General features: G+C 43.6%; 4 protein-coding genes across 6 annotated transcripts in view; 2 read left to right on the forward strand and 2 right to left on the reverse strand.

Moving 5' to 3' along the window:
- Positions 1 to 159: 159 nt before the first annotated feature.
- On the reverse strand, positions 160 to 2,347 carry LOC103377340 (phosphoribosyltransferase domain-containing protein 1). 2 transcript variants are annotated; one of them, XM_025054331.1, is made up of 5 exons: positions 2,239 to 2,347; positions 2,058 to 2,125; positions 1,677 to 1,783; positions 1,412 to 1,598; positions 160 to 608 (listed from the first exon to the last, which is right to left on the reverse strand). In XM_025054331.1, exons 2-5 carry the CDS (start codon positions 2,073 to 2,075, stop codon positions 456 to 458), a joined length of 465 nt encoding a protein of 154 aa, XP_024910099.1. In that variant the 5' UTR covers positions 2,076 to 2,125; positions 2,239 to 2,347; the 3' UTR covers positions 160 to 455. The 2 variants fall into 2 exon arrangements, with proteins under 2 accessions (XP_024910099.1, XP_024910100.1); XM_025054332.1 differs by lacking the exon at positions 160 to 608 and having other exon boundaries at positions 658 to 1,598.
- Positions 2,348 to 2,515: 168 nt separating this feature from the next.
- Positions 2,516 to 4,742, reverse strand: enkur (enkurin, TRPC channel interacting protein). Its single transcript, XM_008308071.3, has 5 exons — positions 4,415 to 4,742; positions 3,927 to 4,072; positions 3,625 to 3,851; positions 3,400 to 3,546; positions 2,516 to 2,873 (listed from the first exon to the last, which is right to left on the reverse strand). The coding sequence occupies exons 1-5, from the start codon at positions 4,492 to 4,494 to the stop codon at positions 2,700 to 2,702; spliced, it is 774 nt and encodes a 257-aa protein (XP_008306293.1). The 5' UTR covers positions 4,495 to 4,742; the 3' UTR covers positions 2,516 to 2,699.
- Positions 4,743 to 5,171: 429 nt separating this feature from the next.
- thnsl1 (threonine synthase like 1) lies at positions 5,172 to 8,845 on the forward strand. 2 transcript variants are annotated; one of them, XM_008308070.3, is made up of 3 exons: positions 5,172 to 5,327; positions 5,791 to 7,162; positions 7,428 to 8,845. In XM_008308070.3, the coding sequence occupies exons 1-3, from the start codon at positions 5,320 to 5,322 to the stop codon at positions 8,229 to 8,231; spliced, it is 2,184 nt and encodes a 727-aa protein (XP_008306292.1). In that variant the 5' UTR covers positions 5,172 to 5,319; the 3' UTR covers positions 8,232 to 8,845. The 2 variants fall into 2 exon arrangements, with proteins under 2 accessions (XP_008306292.1, XP_024910098.1); XM_025054330.1 differs by having other exon boundaries at positions 5,213 to 5,250.
- Positions 8,846 to 8,986: 141 nt separating this feature from the next.
- Positions 8,987 to 20,617, forward strand: part of gpr158a (G protein-coupled receptor 158a) — a 54,354-nt gene continuing 42,723 nt past the window's right edge. The window contains exons 1-4 of the mRNA XM_017031806.2: positions 8,987 to 10,730; positions 11,329 to 12,921; positions 13,644 to 13,792; positions 14,107 to 15,170. Of these exons, the coding sequence (XP_016887295.1) occupies positions 14,263 to 15,170 (908 nt within the window). The 5' untranslated portion in view covers positions 8,987 to 10,730; positions 11,329 to 12,921; positions 13,644 to 13,792; positions 14,107 to 14,262. The remainder of the gene's footprint in view (positions 10,731 to 11,328; positions 12,922 to 13,643; positions 13,793 to 14,106; positions 15,171 to 20,617) is intronic.

The raw sequence follows: 20,617 nt of genomic DNA on the forward strand, positions 1-20,617 counted from the left end.
ATTGGGCTAATCTTTACCCAACTTTTAGCCACGTTCTACATTATATCTGTGCTAACTTGTACACATGTATGGGCTAAGTGTTTGCTAACTTTAGCTACAATTTCAACATTTGTATCCATTATTGACTGATGTCTATATCCTGCTAGCATTTAACTTCAATTTTCTTTTTGCTAACTTTACTAATATTGTCTAATCTTTGAATCCCTGTGTTGTCTTTTTGTTGCCAAATGTATCTATTTCTGATCTTTATTCCTATTTGCTGGATTGTTTTTTGGGGGGGCTTTTAGCCTGGAGCTCATTTACGACCCTGGTCACTAGTCTGTCATATAAAGAAATACACTCAGCAGAAGACACTTCAGAGCCACAGTGAGATCAGATTAGAATCTCCCTGTAACCTAATCCTTCGTGTATGTTTATGTAGATTTAATACGTGTGTTTTAGCAGTAAAAAGAAACCTAGAATGGATGGCTAGTTAAATTTAATGTGCATGAAAAGGTTCTCATGGAAACAAGAGCAAAAGTCTGACTGAATACATACTGTACCTTCCCACGCAGGAAAGACAGATCTCTGCTCCCTATGATGTGCAGGTCCTCGGTCGACTGGTCATTCTGTGAAAAAGTAAATCTTCATCACAGCGGTGAAGGTATGTGTTCGGCTGTTGTGGATTTAACTATTAGCCATTGGATAAATATCTATTTTTAATTCAAGCCATTCTTCTGTTGTACCAACTCAAAGCCACATGATTAACCTCTGAATATAAACGCTGTAAATCCTCCCTTGTATTGTATAAGGAAAACATAATGTAAAAGTGAGACCGCATTCAAAGAAAACACTGAGTAAATCAGGGGCATTACAGTGGAGGAGTTCTCGGCCAAGACACACCACAGTCTGACAAATGATAACACTGGTGAAAGATTATGCAAGAGATGGAATTAAATTTAACCACTATTACATCAGTAAATTAAATTACTTCCCCGGGGGTTAAAGGCAGAGCGGAGGAGTATTTCTCCTGGCAGGATTTATCAGAGACGAGTGTTTTGTGACATGGGATTTACACCGTCAAACGGTCTCACTGGTTTCAGGAGCAAATAGGAGCAACAGCGACATTCGGTGGCCGGAATTAGGCATAACAAAGTTGTGGTGGAATAATTGGGACAAAATGGATTAATGAGTTAATATTTGATTGTTTTCTTCGTTGAAGTAAAATAAAAAAGTTAAATTGTCGCTATATCTGAACTGATGTAGTGCTGCAGGGGATTTTTGTTAATTATTTAGTTTAGTTATTATGTCATACATTGTCAAGTAAATGTATGAACATGTAAATGTCTGTCTTTTAATTTTTTGTGTGTATTTCTATTCAAACATCTAGCTAACGTGTTTGCTCATTTCCTTTTCCGTCCTCGTCACCCACCAGGTAGCTCTTTAGTCGGATGAACTCAACTCTGGTCTCCAGGTACTTGTTGGAATTCCGACCCAGGATTTTGATGAACTCCACCAGGTCGGAGCAGAACTTGTAGCCGCCCTTCAGCACACACAGCACCACGATGTTGTCGTTGTCTCCAAAGTCCTCTTTAATGTAACTGGCCAGGCGCTCCACCCTGCAGGTTAGGTCGACACGAGGAGCCGTGAAGACAGGGGACAGGTGTGTCCGTGTGTGCGTTCAGAAGCCTCTTTACCTGTCCATAATGACCCCGTGTGGAATGTACACACACTCGATGTCCCCACTGTAGTGTTCTGGATACGTGAACAGGTCCAGACTGTAACCAGGCCACTCGTCCTTTATCTGGGACACACACACATGACATCTCTAGAATTTTGATTTATTTTGTGTAGTGTAAAGTGTAAAGATTTTTTTTAATGTAGTAGAAGAAATATATTTTTCAAGTATCTTACTAAAAACTGGAAATTCAGACTATTTTCTGCCTGTGTTTTCAATATAACAGCATTACTGTTACCTCTGTAATGTATAATTATCATTTGAATATATTACAGCTAATGCCTGTGTTTGTATATACTGCAGCCTCTGCAAAAAAAAGGCCCACGTGACTTTGACGTACCACAATTCCTTTGTCCATCTCTGCATCAGTCAAAGAGCTGTCAGGGTGAAAACCTCAGACGTTGTAACCTGTAGTAGAAAACAGATTTAATAAACACCAGAAATTTAAGAAGTTTAAGTTTCAGCAAAAGGCAGAATTGAAATGACAAAACATACGAAGAGATAAATGAATAATTTCTTACCGTTTATTTGTTTCCCCCCCAAAACACACGAAACACTAGACAAAAAAACAAAAAAACAGCTCTCAGTCAAGAAGTCAAATGCTTTCCGTTGAGCTCGTGTCTGGCTGCATCACACTGCAGTCGTTTGGGTTTAAACAGTGGAACAGAGGACAGTGTTGTTGTGTTGCAGCAGAATGACAGGGATAATCGGCTTCATGTGATGCTGTGCATGTGGCTACATCACAAGTCAGACAGAGGAGGAAGGAAACCAGCCAGAGACACAAACTCAGTTCAGTTTCTGAGCTGTGGTTTTTTTTTATTGAGAGGCAGAATGAAATCTTCACTTTTCCCCAACATTCTGTGAGGTTTTTTTGACATAGAAGGTTGAATTAAAGATGTGAAATCATGTTTTAATATTTAGTTTGTGATTTTTTTGTTTAGTTCATTAGATCAGAATTATCAGATCAAGTTCCATTCGTTTCCTAGTGTTTGGGTATGTAGATGGTTTTGAACCTCTCAAAGAGGTCGATGTCGGCCTCCAGGGTCTTCATGGCCGTCTCCAGGCGTTCCTTGTGGGCTTTTTTTGACAGGGTGTCGATGACGAACGACAGGCTCTGGTACTGTTGGTGCAGCTCGTCCCAGTTCTTCTTCAGGCCCTGGAGAAGTACAGTAAAAAGAAACACAACAGTTTGATAATCTGCATTTAAAAATGCATTCATAAAGAATCTTTCTATTGATCTAATTTTGTTTATTATTCTATTATTTGCGCTGTTCTCGGTTAGCTAGCCGTTAGCTACTACTTATAACATTTAGGTTAGCTAGCCGTTAGCTACTACTTATATATGTATACTTCATGTGTAAGGAAACCATGGAATCTTGGAGTATACTTCATGTGTAAGGTAACCATAGGCTGGTTCAGTAGTAATTTCATGAATAGTAGATTAGCTAGATAAAAGCTAATAATCGAATAAAGTTAGCTGTTAGCTTTGGCACAAACCTTTTTTAATTTTAAAGGATTATCTTTAGGTACTTTTGTACAACTTCTGATGGACAAGTTTTTAATCCTTTTACTTCACAGACTTTCAGTTCATCTCATTTATTTCCTGCGCTCTGCTCTCCTCCCACATGTCGTCTCCCTCAGGATGGGAGGCTGCAGCTGTGCAGCCGTGTGTTGGCGTGTACCTCCAACACAGCCTGTCGCTCTGCGTCCGACAGGTGCGTCATGGCTCCCTGCTCCTGCTGCTCCTTCACAAACATGTCATACTCCTCCTGAGCTCGCTGCTTTTCCTCGTTTCGCTGGAGAAGGTATTCAGGGACTTCCCCATAATCCTGCAGAGAGACAAAGGCAACTTTCCAGATTTGTTGGATTCGATGAGAGGCAGCAAGTCCTTAATGGCAGTGTCTTACCTTTTTCCTGATGTACTTGGGAACCAGTCCTGAATTTTCCAGCAGCTGCTTGTGTCCCTTTCTGGTGTCCACACTTGTCGGCTGAGGCTTGGTTGGAGCTGCTGTTGTCACCGTCCTAACAAAGTCTCTCTTGGTTTGAATGCCCATGGTTGGGATTTCTGCCCTGGTAGGCACCGGTGGCTTCTTGGCTGTGCAAGAGCCGCGAACTTCTTTTGCATTCTCAGATTCTGATGAAAAATGATCAGGTCAGAACCAACATCACAGACAAATGCAGAGGCACCAAGGTTTACAGAAAAACTCACTTTCCTGCAGTTTGGTTTCTGTTGAATGCTTTTTAAGGTATTGGTCCGGCACCGGCACGTCTACCTTCGCTGGTCCCATCGTCCTCCTCGCATCCTGTTTCTGCTTTTTCTCAAGGATAACATTGGGTCGAAACTTGGATATATACCTTCAGATACAGAGAGGGTTGACCCAGGATTTAGAATCGTTGAATATATGAATTTAGGAATTTAACATCATACACCTCACACATATAGTAAAACTAAATAAAACACACTTATTCAAGAAAAGTGTGTAAAATAACTTTATCTTATATTCATTAATTTTACAGTGTTTTTATAAAACACAAACACATTCTAACAAATGAAGTTTGAGAATATTTTTGTTTTTGGGTTTATATTATTTGGTTAGATTTTATAAATTTTCCAAAGTAATTTAAGGAGAATCATAACGGCTAATGAAAAGTTATTAATTTACTTTTTTCAATTTTATAGAAATATTGCAGACATACCTGGGTGGTTTCGGAGGTTCGACCTCGGCTTTTGTCAAAGGGTTGTACACACTTTCCTTTGGATATAAAACATTAGACATGTTTAATGACTAAGCAAACTATTTTTTTAAATTAAATACTTGTAGCGTAGCTTCAGAGCTAGTTAGACCCGCCTGATGAATGAAAATAAATAATGATTTAGTTCGAGTTAGTTGAAACAAAATGTTAGAAAATTTTGACTCTACATAAAGTTAATTTTGTCAGAGCTGACAGTAGACAATATTGACATTACATAAAGCTAAGAACAGCATTATCTGTAACTTTTCTAAGCTCCGTTAAAGGTTTGATGACACACTACCGCTGTTACTAGGCAACAAAGAGCTTAAATGTTGCATTCATGACCATCGTACACTTTTATTTTATATTTAATGGTAACCCTTTCATTAAACCTCGAGACTGCTTCTTGGCCAAATGTGTGTAAAACATTGTTTTATAAAAGGTCGTATATTCAAAGAAACAAAAATCTCAATTTTTTTTGGTTTTTAATTTTTTTTTGCCCAATGAGTAAACATTTCCAAATTCCGAGCTAAAGCTGTGAACTTGAATCCAGCACAGTCTCAGCGGTTTTGCGGATTTCTCGCTAGCGATAAACTTGTTTATTTCTGGGGATCGAAGTTCAGAATATTATTTAAATCAGATATTTAACTGTTTATTAAACTGTTTAAATAACACATTTTAAAAGAGCTAAGCTCCTTGTATATCCGGCTGTGCCGCAACTGTGGCTGATATTAATTTTGTCCCTCTAGGCTGCCCGTACTTGGTGACGAAAGCTGACATCTGCGAGGACCCAGAGCTGTGTATCGCCATGTATTTAACAAAACTTAACCTAAACAATAATAATCTGGTTTAAACCCAGTGACAGTTAGATGTTTACGTGAGTGATTTTTACTCTTTTTATTTTAAATCGGACCCGTGTCGTTTGCATGTCTGTGTCTGCAAAACACGTGTAAAGTGCAGACACTAGTCGCTGATACCAAGTTTGCTATTACTGCTACGTTATACAAGTTAACTTTTGAATTACTGCGCGCTGTAAAGTCGTTGTTTTGATTAGAGATATCACGCTAATAAAGGTTGAGTTTATTGAATATATATATATAATTAACTACAGCTAATAAATCCACATAGTAGCATCACATGAAGTGTTTTATATGGAACGTTGATGTTCATTTAAATTTTGTCACTTCCAACTTTTTCTTATTTTACTAAAATAAAGAAATTAAATTAATAAAATTATATTGTATTTAAACTATAAAACAAAAAAAATTCTCAACAGGAAATATTAATAGTACACAATAAATACATTTTTTAAAGATAAAACCTTGAACATTGTTTTGCAGAATGGCTTGGCTGAAAAGTTGTCACCATTTTCTAAGAGCTGCCAGGTTGCCCCTCAGCTCACCACCATCATCTAAAACATGGATGTCCACCAGGAGTGGTCCTTTAGAGGACAGGAACATCTTTCTCATGGGTCCACCAGGTGCAGGGAAGACCACAGTGGGCAGACTGGTGGCCCACAGACTGGGACTGCCTGTCATTGATGTGGACGATGACGTCCTGGAGACCACGTGGAAGATGCCCGTGGCTGCCAAGCTGGAATCTGTGGGTGGAGAGCGTTTCCTCCATGAGGAAGGTCAGGCTTTGTGCAACTTCTCCGCTACTGGCTGCGTTGTTTCTCTAACTGGATCAAACCCACTTCACGCTGAGGCCATGGAGCGTGTCAGAGAGACTGGTCTGGTGGTCTACCTGGACGTGGACAGCGAAGACATCATACAGAGGCTCAACAGGATGAAGGTGAACAGGATCGTGGGCCAGGAGGCTGGAGTTTCCATGAGGAACATTCTGCAGTACAGGAAACAGTTTTATGAGAAATGGTTGGACGTGAGGGTGCTGTGTGGGAGAGGAGAGACAGTGGAGACGGTGGCAGAGAAGGTGCTGAAGGCTGTGGAGAGATATATGAACCATGCTGAAGGAACCTTGGTTTCCACCAGGTGTGAAAACATGGACTCGTCCAATCAGAGGTCATTCAGTGATGTGGTCGTTGAAGGATTAGCTTCAGATGGAGGTCTCTACGTTCCCAAAAATGGCCTTCCAAAAGTTGAAGCTTGCGAATGGCTGAGATTGTCTGACATGAGTTATCCAGAAAGAGCTTTGGTTCTTCTAGAAAAGTGCATACATCCCATGGACGTTGGTGCCGAAGATCTCCGAACCATGGTCTTCAAGTCCTACGGAGCAAACTTTTCCAGTGAGGCAGTTGCTCCTGTGAAACATCTCCAGAACGATCAGTACATCCAGGAACTGTTCCATGGTCCCACCGCCTCTTTCAAAGACCTCGCTCTGCAGCTGATGCCCCAGCTCTTTGCCCACTGCCTCCCTCCCATGTGTAACTTCCTGGTCCTGGTGGCAACATCTGGAGACACCGGCAGCGCCGTGCTGAGCGGCTTCAGCCGCCTCCAGGGGGCAGGCAAACACAAGACGGGAGTGTTGGTGTTTTTTCCAGAGGAGGGAGTGAGTGAGATTCAGAAGCTGCAGATGTTGAGCTTCAGGGACGGAAACGCTCGCGCCGTCAGCGTTCGCTCAGACTTTGACTTCTGTCAGAGGTCCATCAAGAAGATGTTTGGAGAGTCAGGGCTGACGGGACACCTGGCTGTGGAGTATGGTACTGTCCTCAGTACGGCCAACTCCATCAACTGGGCGCGGCTGCTGCCACAGGTCAGGTTTTATCACAGTTTATTAGTTTCCTCTGAATGTCACATTAGTTTCTTTGAAAAACTTTTTACACATTTTTTAAACAGTTTCTGACCTTGAATTACATCATTGCCTTCTTTTTAAAAAATTTAATTTCATCTTTATTTTTTCCTAAAATTAGTTGATTTCTACTTGTTTTGTCATTGATTTGATGAATAATTGTGTTCCATCTGTTAAACCTTTCCTCCACCCACTTCAAACATTTTTCCTGACTCCACTCCTCTCACAGGTGGTGTACCATTCCTCTGCTTATCTGGATCTGTGCAGAGACGGTGTTATTAACTTTGGGGAGCCCATTGACGTTTGCATCCCCACCGGCAACTTTGGCAATGCCATGTCAGCCGTCTATGCCAAGCACATGGGAGTCCCGATAAGAAAAATCATCTGTGCTTCCAACCACAACCACGTGGTCTCAGACTTTATCTCCACAGGAGAGTATGATCTGAGAGGACGACCCCTGATGCTCTCCCATTCCCCCGCCATCGATATCCTGAAATCATCCAACCTGGAGAGGTTTATCTACCACGTCTCAGACGGAGACGCTCGTCTGGTCAAAGATCTGTTCACTCGATTAGACAGGAATCAGCACTTCCAGCTTCCCGAGCATCTTCTTGGCAGGATGCAGCAGGAAGTGAGCGGCGGCTGGTGCTCAGAGGACGACTGCTTGGCCGCCATCCAGGAGCTTCACACACAGACGGGCTACATCATGGACACTCACACCGCTGTGGCTAAAGTAGTGGCAGACAGGCTGCGGGGTGGCTCCACTTGCCCCATGGTGCTTTGTTCCACCGCGCACTACGGGAAATTTGCTCCTGCTGTGTTCAAAGCTCTGAGAGAACAGAATATTCCAGAGGATCCTGAGCAGCAGCTGCAGACGCTAGCGTCGACTGCGAAAGAGCCCGGAGTTCACAGAGATGTGATGAAGAGTCTGAAGCAGAACAGGAAGGACTACAGTGTCTGTCAGCAGGACTACAGGCAGCTGGTGGAGCAGGTGGAGAACATGATCCAGGAGTCTTTCCTGAAAGTGGTGTAGATTTTAAAATGTCTGGATCCAATACAAACAAAAAAGTTAAAAAAATAAATCATAATTATTCTTGAAGCAGATTTCGAGATGATTTCAGGAGAACCAGTGAGTCACCTTCTCCAATTTAGAATTATCTCCTGATTTATTCTCTGAAGAATTACAGTCAGTAATGGCTGACGTTTTCAGGGAAACACACTACCTGTAATTCACTTCCCCTTCACTGTGAGCACTGACATCACTCTCGGGTCTTTGTGCTAAATATGGAGCCTGACAACAGCAGCAGCAGCAGCAGTAGCCTGGACTCTTTCCTCTAAATGTCACCATCAACTGCAGGATTATTAGGATTTTGTCATTTTCATTGATTCCTTTTAGGCTGTAATTTAATTACCGGCATTTAAATGTCAATATATTCCACTATTAATGCGTCATTACAACCAGAGCTGAAGGAAATAAATGAAATTCATGTTGATGTCAAGCAGGAAACGTCTCAGGTTTCAGGCTGTAGTTTCAACAGGGAAGGACACTTTGACCCCAGATATACTTAAAAGTGAAACCTGAGCCATTTTAGATCTGATCAATACGACTGCTGTTACTCATGTGTGGAAATAAACCGCTAGACCGAGGGAGAAAGTCGATCTTCTGATACTTTGAGTCATAGTCGAGATTTTACAGTTTCTCTAACATGTGGCTAACTAAGACTTGTTTCTCTCCTGTGATTTAGTTGGACTTGATGACCCACTGAAACTTGAAATGATAAAAATCCTCCTTGCGACCGTTAGGCTGACAGACGTTGGTAATTTAACTACAGACAGTGGCGGTGGCTTCCGCACATCCAGAACGTTGCTCTTTGTTACCCGTCATCCATCAGAACAAACTTCCTTCACTATAATGTGGAGCAGAGGTGGAGCGGCCCCCGGGGGTAATTTGTCACACTGCATATATAACAGCGGGGTCCAAAAAAATGAATGGTGCCCGTGTGCTGCGGCTGTCAGTCGACTCATTTAAATCCAGGTGCTGCCTCAGCAGCTGTGAGCAGAGGAGAGCAGGAGATAGGTTTCATAGATCTGCAGGATTGCTTATGACTGCACTTGTGAGAACAGATGGGAAGTCAGGCTATATTTGACAAAGCACTCTGCTAACATGCCCTCTGGTCTGTTAGCAGGAGCGGTTCTGCTCTCGCTCTCTCTTTCTCTGTGCCTTTGCCAGAACTGATGAGGAAACTTTTCCTTTTGTGTGAACTCAAAACAATAGACCGGGAGGAGAATGACCACTAGGTTTTAATTTGGAGGATTTCTTGCCCTTTAACGCATCAGACCAGGACATTTGTTTCTTCAGAGAGTTCCCCAGTTAAGGTCTGCACTGCAGGTGAAACTCACCCACATGTTGACCTCCATGACTGATGTCTAATGTTAGATCTTCCACAAACTAGTTCAAACCTGTATGTGGCCTTTAACAGGAACAATACAAACTGACCATAAGATCGATCTGAGAAGTTTTTAAAGTTCCTTCAGAGGTCACCAGAGTAGATCGTCAACTTTTCTGGGTTCTGCTCATTTCTCCTTCTGTCCAGCCAGGTCACAAAGTCCCAGCATCTTGTACTCTGACCTTCTAGCCCACGTTCTCATACCAAACATCACGGACCATCCAGCATGTTAGATTGGACCAATGAGGATCTGCATATGTTGCAAAAACCAAACTGCTAAATGTCTTGGCAAAGGAAATCCTCAGAGATATTTATAACTTTAAGATAAAATGGACATCACTCAACATAATCCAACTTTGCACATTTTTTCCCCTCTAGCTCTGACCAGTGTTGGTGTGTGAAGCAGTGAGAGACTCGGTCTCTGAGGTCTGACACCATCCATTGCCTCTGACAGAATCAAAGACCTGGGCTCTGCTCTTATTGGGCCTGTGGCAAACAGATAGAGATAAAGAGAAAAGCTGCAGAGGGACCCTGAGATAAATCACCACTCGGGCTCTGTGTGTGTGTGTGTGTGTGTGTGCGTGTGCGCTTTACTCTCTGTCCTTTTGACTTAACATTCATTCGCTGGTGTATATGTTATCCAACCAACCAGTGTTGACTAATGGCTGTGCAGTGGCTGAATGTTTATCATACAGGACTAACACACACTCTCAGCTCGTGTGTCTGTGTCTGTTTCTTCATTTTCCTCTGTGGTTTCCTGTGAACGATGCCCTTATTAAACATGCTGCTGACTGGCAGGTGAGTGAAGAATGGCTAGGGTGAATGTGTGTGTGTGTGTGTGTGTGTGTGTGATAGGGCCAGCTGTTGCTCAGCACCATGGCTGGATGAGCAGAGATAATTGCAGGTAGCTGCCTGTTTCCACCTCGTCTTAATGTGAATCTGTGGCATAATGGAAAGTGCTCTTTTCACAGAGGAGGGCGACGGAAAGGTGAGAGGAGGAAATTAACGCTGCAGTGAAAGAGTCCGGGAAGAGGTTCCAGTGGAGCCAGGTTGAGTTAAGATGTCAAGTCTTCTGCCTGAATTTGGTTTGTTTCATTGTTACATTTTTTTATTTTTTTTATTCACATCTGCTGCTTTTGTGTTAGTGTGATTTAATCTGAGAGTTCTCCATCTGCCAAACACTTGACACGTGATTGTTTTGTCTTTTGAGTTATTGCTGTTCTTCATCGTAACGTTTAGTTCTTAAATGCTGCCTGGTTTTGGAGGATTGCTGTTCTTCATCGTAACGTTTAGTCCTTAAATGCTGCCTCCTCCTGGTTTTGGAGAAGCATCTGTTTAACTGCAACTCAGTGGTAGTACCTTAATGTTAAAATGTCTGGAAAAAAATCTATAAAAATACAGTACAAATATTTGAGGGCAGTAGTGCAGTATATGATACTAGTTTTTAATAGTGAGGTTAAAATATATTTATATATAGAAATTTAAAATGTAACCACCTGAACTTAGCTGAGGAGGGACACGGACTTGATGTTGATTTGCTGCTAGCAAGCAAGCTGAAAAAGTGTGTGTGTAAAATTGTTTCATCAGTCAAAGATGAACGACTTCTTGATCTGCTCGTTCTTCTATTTTGAAAGCAGTAATTTAATCTGACAACAAAAAAAATCTGCTTCTGTTTGTCTGTAGTTCCTTCACTGTACCTGCAGGTTTCCAGATCGTAGCTTTGCTGTGGAGCGTGCGTTTCTGCTCACTGAAGTCTCCTGTTCTCTCCGTGATCAATGGCTTCTTTCTGGAAGCAAGTGCATAACAATCAGCCGACACGTCGCAACACGATGTTCACCCGAGGCTTGGAGGCTAATTACCACAGACATTGATTTGCACCTCCAGATACCTCTGCCAAGTGTGAGCGGGAGGAAGAGGAAGAAGAAAAAAGAAAGAGGGAATGAAGGTGTGACCGGAGTTCACAACCAGGAGCCGTTCATTACTGGAGCACAGGTTGGGCTCCTTTACATTTTCAGGCAAAAAAAAAAAGTTCACATCTGTACAGTGTCTGTCAAGCTCTCTCTCTCTTTGTCTCTCTCTCTTTTCACACACAACAAAAAAGACAGATTCAATTCAGGGTGAACCAAATAACTGAAGGCTCCAGAAACAGATTACATTGAACTGATGCCTTCATCAGGCTCCTGGCGACCGTCTGCCAGCCTTTCTTCCTTCTGCACCTCCTCCTCCTCCTCCTCCTCCTCTGTGATGAAGGAAAGAGAATCCATTTCTCTCTGAGTGAATGAAAAATCAATGACAGTGAGATAGATATGTGTGAAATGAGATATGAGCTTTGTCTCAGAGGATCTGGACTGGGATTGACAGCTGACTGACAGGGGTTAACTGCCAGGGATGGACAGAGACAGACAGACCAACAGACTGACTGACTCACTGACTCACTGACTGACTAACTGACTGGCTGAAGCCCTGGACTTTAAATATTTAATAAAACTATGTTTATGTCCAAAAATAGTCTCACTATGAGGAGTGAATTCCCCGACTTTCTCTATATTCAAACATTTGAGTTTTGGGAAGAAATAGTTTTCTACATTTAACGTACATTTTACCACATTCATTTGTGAAGACTTTTTTGGTCCAATTTTCCAAAACTGCACGACTTTGTCCCTGTGTTAAGCCCCCTTCAGAGTCCCTGCAGCAGGAGAACATTCACAGTCTCACCACAGATGGCGTCCCTCTCTCTTCTTCCTCCCCTGCTACACACTGTCTGATTACCTTCTCCCCAAGATCCTGCCTGGAGGAAGGAGTGATCAGTGACTGTCACACAGAGAGTGATTCCCTGACTGCAGGCCGTCTTCACCACAAGGGGTGCTGTTGTTGATCTCTCTGACATATACAGGGAGATAAAATCCACCAGGGTCGGTCAGAATTCTGCAGAGAAGGGAATTGAAATTGAAGGGAATGTTTTGAGTTAAAAAAGAAGGAATTGTCAGTAATTATTGTATTTGCACAGTGGTGATGGTGAGGTAAATGTTAGTGTCCTGCAGACAGGAGTAGCTTCACAGCCTGCAGCATGAAAAATGCACTAAGACTGTTCAGAAATCCAGCAGGTCTCCAAGTTCGAGCATCCAGAGTCCCTTGTTTGTCCAGAGTTGTGCCCGGTTCTGTCACCCTTCGTCACGCCTGTCTTCACCCGGCTTCCTGGACGAGATGCCTCTGAACCACGGAGCTTGACATGTCAGGATCCAACACTCAGGAGAGAGAGAGGGGAGGAGGAAAAGTGTAAGGCATTGTCGTCACTACTGAGAGGCTTTGGAAATATTTTTCATTCATCAAATGTATTTTTATACCTTGTTTGGGACCTAATGCAAAGACAATGCTGTGTAGATGTGGTCAGAGCTGTGAATTTTGTGATTGGAGAAGTGAAAAAAAAATCGGAATTTTAGGGATTTTGTGATTGGAGAAGTGAAAAAAAAAACAAAAACGGAATTTTAAGGAAACATTCATCTTGTTTTGGTCATGGTTTTAATCTTTAAAAACTGTTGAAACTAGTGAATAATTCTGTCCAGGAGGGTTTGGTTTAGGTCAAAAGACCATCCAGAAAAAAACAAAATCCAGAAAAAAACAAAAGAGAAATGAAAAGATTCAGCTGGAGGGTTTGGTTTAGGTCAAAAGACCATGCAGAAAAAAAAACAAAATGCTAAAGAGAAATGAAAATATTCAGCTTGTTAAGACTGACCTGGCTCATATTAATATATTGTCTTTTAAAGCTAGTTAGTAAACATTTTTTTTAAGAATTAAATCTTATTTAATTGGTTAAAACTGCTAATATATATATATATATGATTAACGACCCCTGGATGACCAAAGTCGGGTCAACCAGTCGATCAATTGATCCGAATTAAGCGTTTGAATTGGCCTTATCCGATTCAGCACTGGACAGCTCTCTAACCGCTCCATCTGTTTCAGCACCAGACAGCTCTCTCTCTCTCTCTCTCTCTCAGGATGAAGGCGCTTCTCGGCGGATGGAGCTCCATGAAAAGACCGGGCTGTGGTTCTCGGCTTCGGCTTTAACGTCTTCTTGACTGCGGTCAGGAGAGGGCGGAGTTCAGCCGGGAGTGAGAGGCTCCTTCACACCGAAACACATGTAGATGTGAGTAAATAAAGTCATAATCCTTTATAAATATCAAGTTCCCTTTAGACGCTTGCTTGATGCAAATCTCTTAGGGTTAGATTCTGTCATTGCAAACAGAGAGAGAGAGAGAGCGAGGGAGAGAGAGAGAGGAAGCGAAGGCGAGAGAGAGAGAGAGAGAGAGAGAGTTGCAAGCGGATACTCAACATCAACAAGCTGTATGAGGCATCAGTAAAAGAAAGAGGGATTTGACGCGGTGGCGGAGGAGGAGGAAGGAAGGAAGGAAGGGAGTTCCTGACGTTTTCTCCCCCTTTATTTCATCTCCACAACAACAGACGCATCCTACAAGTGGTGGATGAAGGAAGAGATGGTTTAGCTGAGCCTCATCTTCCCACTTCTCTTACCGAGGCAGCCAGACGAGACGACGGTGTGATTCCGCGCAGCTATCTCCCCCCCCAAGAACCATCTGTGGGCGCCGTGTGGAGGGAGATATGGCTGCACTCCGGCTGTCGCTGCTGCTCCAAGTGGGATTTGTGATCGGTGCCAGCCACAAATACGCGAAATTGTCCCCGGAAAGCGGGGATGTGAGGACACACGAGGCGGTCCGCGGCGCTCAGACTCGCGCTCGGCAGCTGGCGCAACTCCGTGCGCCTCCTCATCTTCAGCCTCAGCCTCATCCTCTCTCCTCACCCGGGGAGACGGCGGAGCTGGCGCAGAAAATCGAGGAGAGTCTTCCCCGGGTGGTGACGGCTTTCCTGCACACGGGGGACTCCACCACGCTGAAACACGCCAACTGTTCCCGCAGGTACGAGCTCACCTCTCTGCGGGGAAGGTCACAGCACGCAACCCCGCATTTCTCCATGAGCAGCGTGCTGGACACCGTGCTGCACGCCACAAACTTCCTCAACATGATCCTGCAGACCAACAGGTCCAGGGAGCAGAGTCTGCGGAGAGACATCGAGTGGTATCACGCCCTGGTCCGGAGTATCTTGGAGGGAGACGCCAAGATCCACCGGGCGATCGTCACTTTTAGCTCGGATTCGTCGGTGGCTGGGCCCTCGGTGCTGCTCCAAGCCACCAGAGCTGGTGGAGAGATAGTCCTCCAGGACCTGTCCAACATGGCACACCACTACCTCCACAACAGAACCGCAGACACAGAGTGGTACCACGAAGTTAAGGACAGGAAGAAGCCCACTTTCCACAAGAGGGTCCTGAGCCAGGACTTCACTTCAGTGGACAACTCTCTGAAGAGGGGAGAGAGTTTCATTCCTGACAAAACCCACGTCAAATGGTCTGCACCCTACCTGGAGTGTGAAAATGGGAATTTTGTTCCTCGCTGGCTTTTGACTTTATCGGCCGCTTTCTATGGACTGAGGAAGAACCTGGCTCCAGAGTTCAGGTAGGTTTGACCTGAAGATGGTTGAGAATCAAGGCACGGCTCATACATAAACAAGGATGTGTAGAAGGTTGTGGGTTTGAAGCCATGTCAGGGGAGGCAATCAGCACAAAACTTTTCAAATTAACAAATTATGTTGAATATCGGTAACAAAATTTTAGAGTTCAAATTAACAAATTATGTTGAATATCTGTAACAAAAGACATAAAATATATTTAATGTGTTACAGAGCATTTTAGAATTGAGGAAGAAATTGATCAAAATGGAACAAATATGAGTTGCAATTTACAGCCACTTCCAAAATACAAACACATTTGTAACTAATTCTTAGCACTATAATAATAATAATAATAAAAATAAAAACATTGTCATATTATTAGATTCTAGCCTGTGTCTTCTCATATGGCCCATGATTATTCTTTGGTGGGCCACGACTGGTGGTCTACTTTTGTGGGCCAGATGTTGTTTTAGATTCGCAGTCTATTTAAGTTGAGCTCCAGGTTAGACATTTCCATGAGTGCTGCACATTTGGATGAAAAAATATTTGTCAATATGTGGTTGAATCTGTGATTTAAATGTCAGTTATTTATCAAGAACAACAACATTCCTCGTGACAGGCGTCAAAGAGTCCAGGTTTTACCACCATCTCGCAGTAATGTGATCTCCCCTTCCTTCTCCCTCACTCCCCAAACACACTGCTCCCTCCCACCGTCCTCCACCTCTTTAAAGTGTGGGTGGGGGGGTTTCTTCTCTCCTCCAGTGTGACGAGGCGGCGGTGAGGCTAAAAATAACCCTCGGTTGTGACTTGATGCAGCAGTGGTGGAAACCTCTGGCAACGGGCCCTGATTTATTTTTCAAACTCCCCTCACTGTTGGAGTTACCTCTCTGTGCTGCCACCCTGGCTTGATGCCGCGTTTAACTGAAGCTGCCAAATCTAAAAGGAGAAAAAAAAAAAAACAAAGAGAGAGAGGCAGGTGTTTTTAGAAGATGAGAAAACGTCAAACTATATTCCTGCGAATGTTTGTTCGATCCATGTCCTAAAGCCACCTCTGCTGCAGCCATCATGATGCCACCGGAACAGTCAGGCTCCGTGGGATCCGGAGCAGCGTCTTCCCGATAAATATTTAATCCAGATCACTGGTTCTGTGTGTACTGCCTTCGATAAATCTTTAATTGATACACTTTAGTCGCTCACGGGCAGGCAGGGATTGCAAATGAGTCAATGAGAGGAAAACCTGCAGTGATTACAGTCCATGACGGCCGTCAACAACCTGGTGTTATCCCATATTAAAGCCTCTCAGAGTGAAGTATAATCTGGCTCAAATTAGCTCACGTCAGCTCAAACGATTGGCTTTATCTGCTAAATGTAAGATATGTTTTTTTTTTAAGCTGTGTGTTTCCTTTAAATGAACAGTCTCAGCGTCCATTTCTTGGTCTTTGACCCTTTTCAACCGCGGCGTCCTCCGCAGCATCAAACATGTGACACGCGTGGGTGTTGTGTTGGTTAATGTCCCAGGAGAGCAGCCGAGTCGGTGGCTGACTAAAAACTGCTCAGCTCTGCTCAAAGGAGCAGGGAAACAAAACCTATTCCCTGCAACACAACAGTTTTTGTCATCAGTGTTTGTAACTTTGCTGCGGTGGTTCAGTGGGATTTGACTCTGAAGAGCTGCACTAGAAAATGAAGGACAGTGACATTTAAAACAAGCGTGATTCATCATACAATACTGTAAAGATCTTTTTGTTTTTTAAACCTCCCACCACTGAACAAAAAGGTCACAAAAAGAATATGTAACGAAATATAATAATCTTTTAGTTTCTCGGTGTGAAACCTGGGCCTGTTTAGTTGAACATGATGCTCTGGGACTGGCAGGAATTAAAGAAAGAGACACACTTTGGGAGAAAAAAAAAACACCGAACAAGATTTTGATGAATAGAAGTGGCTCGTAATGGAATTACACTGTGACCAGGTGGAGTGAAGACAAGATATGGGCTGGAGGATACCAGAAGTGTCCAGTGGGAACAAATATGGGATGCTGCTCACCAGATGTGACCATGTGACCATGTGTCCATCCTTCAGTCCTGAAGAACAGGAACCAGGAATGAGAGGAACGCCTAGAAGAAAGTCTTCTCCTTAGTTTTCTCTCCCTGATGAAAACACAATCAATGAGACTGAAATACTGATGAGTGATGTAGAACAACTTTGCTGCAGACGTTTTTATAACAGCTACAGTTCAGGCCTGACTGAAGCTGAGGGGACAAAGACCCCAGGACTTGTTCTTGGCATATGGTAATGACCACAGACCGATTCCCTTTTTCTCCCGCTGGTGCGAAAGTATCTGTGTCTCGTTAGCGCAGGAGTGTGTGGACGTGTTTGCAATTCATCGACCTGTTGTTTTTGTGAAGGTGCAACTTCTTGCACCATTTTTCTCTCTGTCGCCGTCTGTCGCTTGGGCTGCACCCCAGGCACGTTGGAGGCGACGTGGACCACACACTGTGTGAACTGACTGTTTTTGAGCATGGTGTGTTTTTGTGTGTGTTTGTGTGTGTGTGTCGGTCGTTGCGGCAGGCTGAGACATTCTTCAGGATGATGCTGGAGCGTTCTAATTGGCAGATCACTCTAACTTTAGACACAAAGTGCACGAAAGCTCACGCGCTGAAAAAGAACCAGAGGCAGAGATAAACAAACAGAGGTGTTGAGCTGTGTTGAGCTGCTGGTGTTCAGCTGCTGGTGTTCAGCTGCTGGTGTTCAGCTGCTGGTGTTCACCTTCTACAACACGGAGCTTGATTAATCTGAGGCTCAGAATGAAGCAAAAGGAACCAAAATCAAAAAGAAAATCAAACCTCCACCCACCGTGTTCTCCCTGAACGCCACACAGGATGTGGTTAAACGTCTGTGTCCTGTCTTCACTGGAGCTCGGCTGTAGCGTGTGAGCAGTGAGAGTCCATCTGGGCAGCGGCCCGGCTGCAGTGGTTCTGCCTGGGCTCCCTGACAGAACTAGAAGAAACAACAGCATCTGCTTTAATGGACAACACCCAAGGAGTGAGCCCAGGAATCCCCCAACAATCTGGGGCAGAGAGGGAACATTTGATGGGCTGCGATAAAAGAGAGGATGAGGGTAAAATAAAAACCATCTCGGAGGACAAATCGTAGAGATTTGTAGATTATTGTTATTCCAGGAATGGAATCGAGTTAAGAAGGAAGACGTTTTTTTTCCATTGAAAATGAGGAACAGAAGGTTAAAGATCCCTGAGGTGTTGCTGCTGTCGTCTCACTGCTGACGTCACTGGGACTCCACCGCTCAGTCAGGTGGCCTGTCAGTGTGTCGCCCTTAGCCAGTAAATGTCAACAGCACCGAGGAACGACACACAAAAAAACTATGCAAGAAAATCTGGTAAACAATCCAAATTTTAAAATATTAATCAGATAATAATTGACTTCAGTAAAGACGTTGTTGGTCCACACTAATTAGCTGAGATCTAGAGAAAAGGTAATGGATTAAATGTCAAATGAAATAGGTTGGAATGATCCAGTAATAAGTCAAGAGTTTAGCAAAAATCACTGTAGATGAATAAAGGACACAGGTTAAAGGTTAACGTCTGGAAACACCCAACGATTGTGCCAAAAGCTGATTAGTAAAAGAAGTCGCCCCTGAAATCGACCCTAAATGTCTCCAAAGTGCAGTTAACAAACAAAGGAGAACAGATAGAACAGGGATCGTGATGAATTCACGGTCACTCTCTCAGCCACTTGTTACCAGATCTGGGCTTAAAAGAATCAATCCACTGACGTTGAATGCAAAAACTGTCACGTTTCCTTTGTCAGCAGCTGGAAATCAATGTTTGCTCCTCTGACCTGACGTTGGTTTTTCTGAGATTTTTCACCAGACAAGAGTGACAGGAGGTTCCAGCTTTCCGTTTGTAAAAAAAAAATACATATTTGCTTTCAGTGACAGCCGCTCTGCCACTGGCACTCTGGTGTCCTCTTTGATGACCAACAACAGAACGCCGACTGTGACCCAGGTTGTTCTGATGCGCTGGTAGACAAGCGGTTTCCTGCCCGGCGGCCACATTCACATTAGCTTCTGCTCCGTCTTGTCAGCTTAATGCATTTCCATCACGGAGGAGACGTTTCTTTCCTCTGGAGCGTGTGACCCGCTTCTTACGTTGCGATTGTTCTGTGACCTGATGCATAAAAGAGGAACAGGGAACATTTCTGAGGAGACGGCAGAGAGTGTTCATGACGTCAACACGCTGCAGCAGTGGGATAGTGAGCCAGAGTTCACTGGGCCAGTGGATCACATGGTTGAGCTTCGTCAACTCCACTTTGTGTTCAACGAACACGATCAGTGAATCTTCAGACGGCCGAAGTCAAATTGCTTTGATTTGTGGGCAGAAAAATTGTGCAATAATAATTATAATAATAGACTTTTCTGGGCCCAAAATTTAAGTGAAATATTATGAGTTCTTTCTTTTGGCTAAAATTATGAAAAATGAAAAGGAATAATCTCACTGCTTTTGATCGGATCACGTTAGAACTTAGAGTTTTACTGTAGATGACGAGAAGATTTTTTAAATTTTTTTTATCTGTGGCCGTCAGCCTTCTGACAAACTGCAGTAAATAATGTCCCGTGTGGACACATGATAAATTCAGGTTGGGGGTCAATTCTCCAAAACCTATTGATTTACCTTGTTTAAACACAACAGGCTCTTCATCACTTCCTGAATAGACGCTGCACAGCTCGTCCGTGTTCCAGCGACAGTCAGCCACAACCACAGGCGTGTCTACCAGACAGAGGCTAACGCTAGCCGGGTCCTGTTTAAACGGATGAGTGGAAGCCCCTCCCACTGTAGTGGAATCACCCATTCTTAACTGCATTTAGCCGTGGGGAAGACACAAGAGTGGAGGATCAAATCAGAGCGTGCTCCGTGTCCTGGGGCAGGACCACGTCCTGTTCTCTGATAATCCCCTCTCCGTGGCCTGGATGACCACAATGGCTGTGTTTCCTAATGTCATGCTTAAATAACCGTCCAGTCATTTTGGTTTATAGGCACACAACACATGGCATCCTATTCTTCTCTCTTCTTCTCTTCTCTCTCCCCCACACATGCTATTTCATGTGCCATATGTCCACTTTGGCAGAGATACAATGTGAAACACAGCCTGGAGAGTTGGCACCGGGGGAGACAAAAGGGAAAGAAAAAGAGATGACAGTGTAAAAAACAAAAACCAAAACAAAAAAAACCAAACAAACAAAAAAGCCATTTTCTCTGATTGTGCCACGTCCAAAAAGCTAACTGTAATTTTGATGAATCCTCAAGAGCAGCAGTTGTATACTTTTTCCGCTCCACTTGCATCACACAGGAGTGGAACGGGGGGTAATTTCTCAGCAAAAGAGAAAAAGCAGCGGTGAAGGAGGAAACGGCGAGGTCAGTCTGCCCTCAGGCAGGAC

The sequence above is a fragment of the Cynoglossus semilaevis genome, chromosome 3 (assembly GCF_000523025.1).
Source record: "Cynoglossus semilaevis isolate Cse_v1.0 chromosome 3, Cse_v1.0, whole genome shotgun sequence".
Lineage (NCBI taxonomy): Eukaryota > Metazoa > Chordata > Actinopteri > Pleuronectiformes > Cynoglossidae > Cynoglossus > Cynoglossus semilaevis.

Bases quoted from the DNA above. Each gene is read 5' to 3' on its own strand.
- LOC103377340 (XM_025054331.1), bottom strand. The intron at 1,599-1,676 runs GTAAAGAGGCTT...CCTAACCTGCAG, and splicing joins CACGGGGTCATTATGGACAG to GGTGGAGCGCCTGGCCAGTT. The intron at 609-1,411 runs GTGGGTGACGAG...ACTTTTTCACAG, and splicing joins TCCGACTAAAGAGCTACCTG to AATGACCAGTCGACCGAGGA.
- enkur (XM_008308071.3), bottom strand. From the start codon at position 4,494: ATGTCTAATGTTTTATATCCAAAGGAAAGTGTGTACAACCCTTTGACA. The intron at 3,852-3,926 runs GTGAGTTTTTCT...ATTTTTCATCAG, and splicing joins AGAAACCAAACTGCAGGAAA to AATCTGAGAATGCAAAAGAA. The intron at 2,874-3,399 runs GTACACGCCAAC...GTACTTCTCCAG, and splicing joins AGCGACAGGCTGTGTTGGAG to GGCCTGAAGAAGAACTGGGA.
- thnsl1 (XM_008308070.3), top strand. The intron at 7,163-7,427 runs GTCAGGTTTTAT...CTCCTCTCACAG, and splicing joins GGGCGCGGCTGCTGCCACAG to GTGGTGTACCATTCCTCTGC.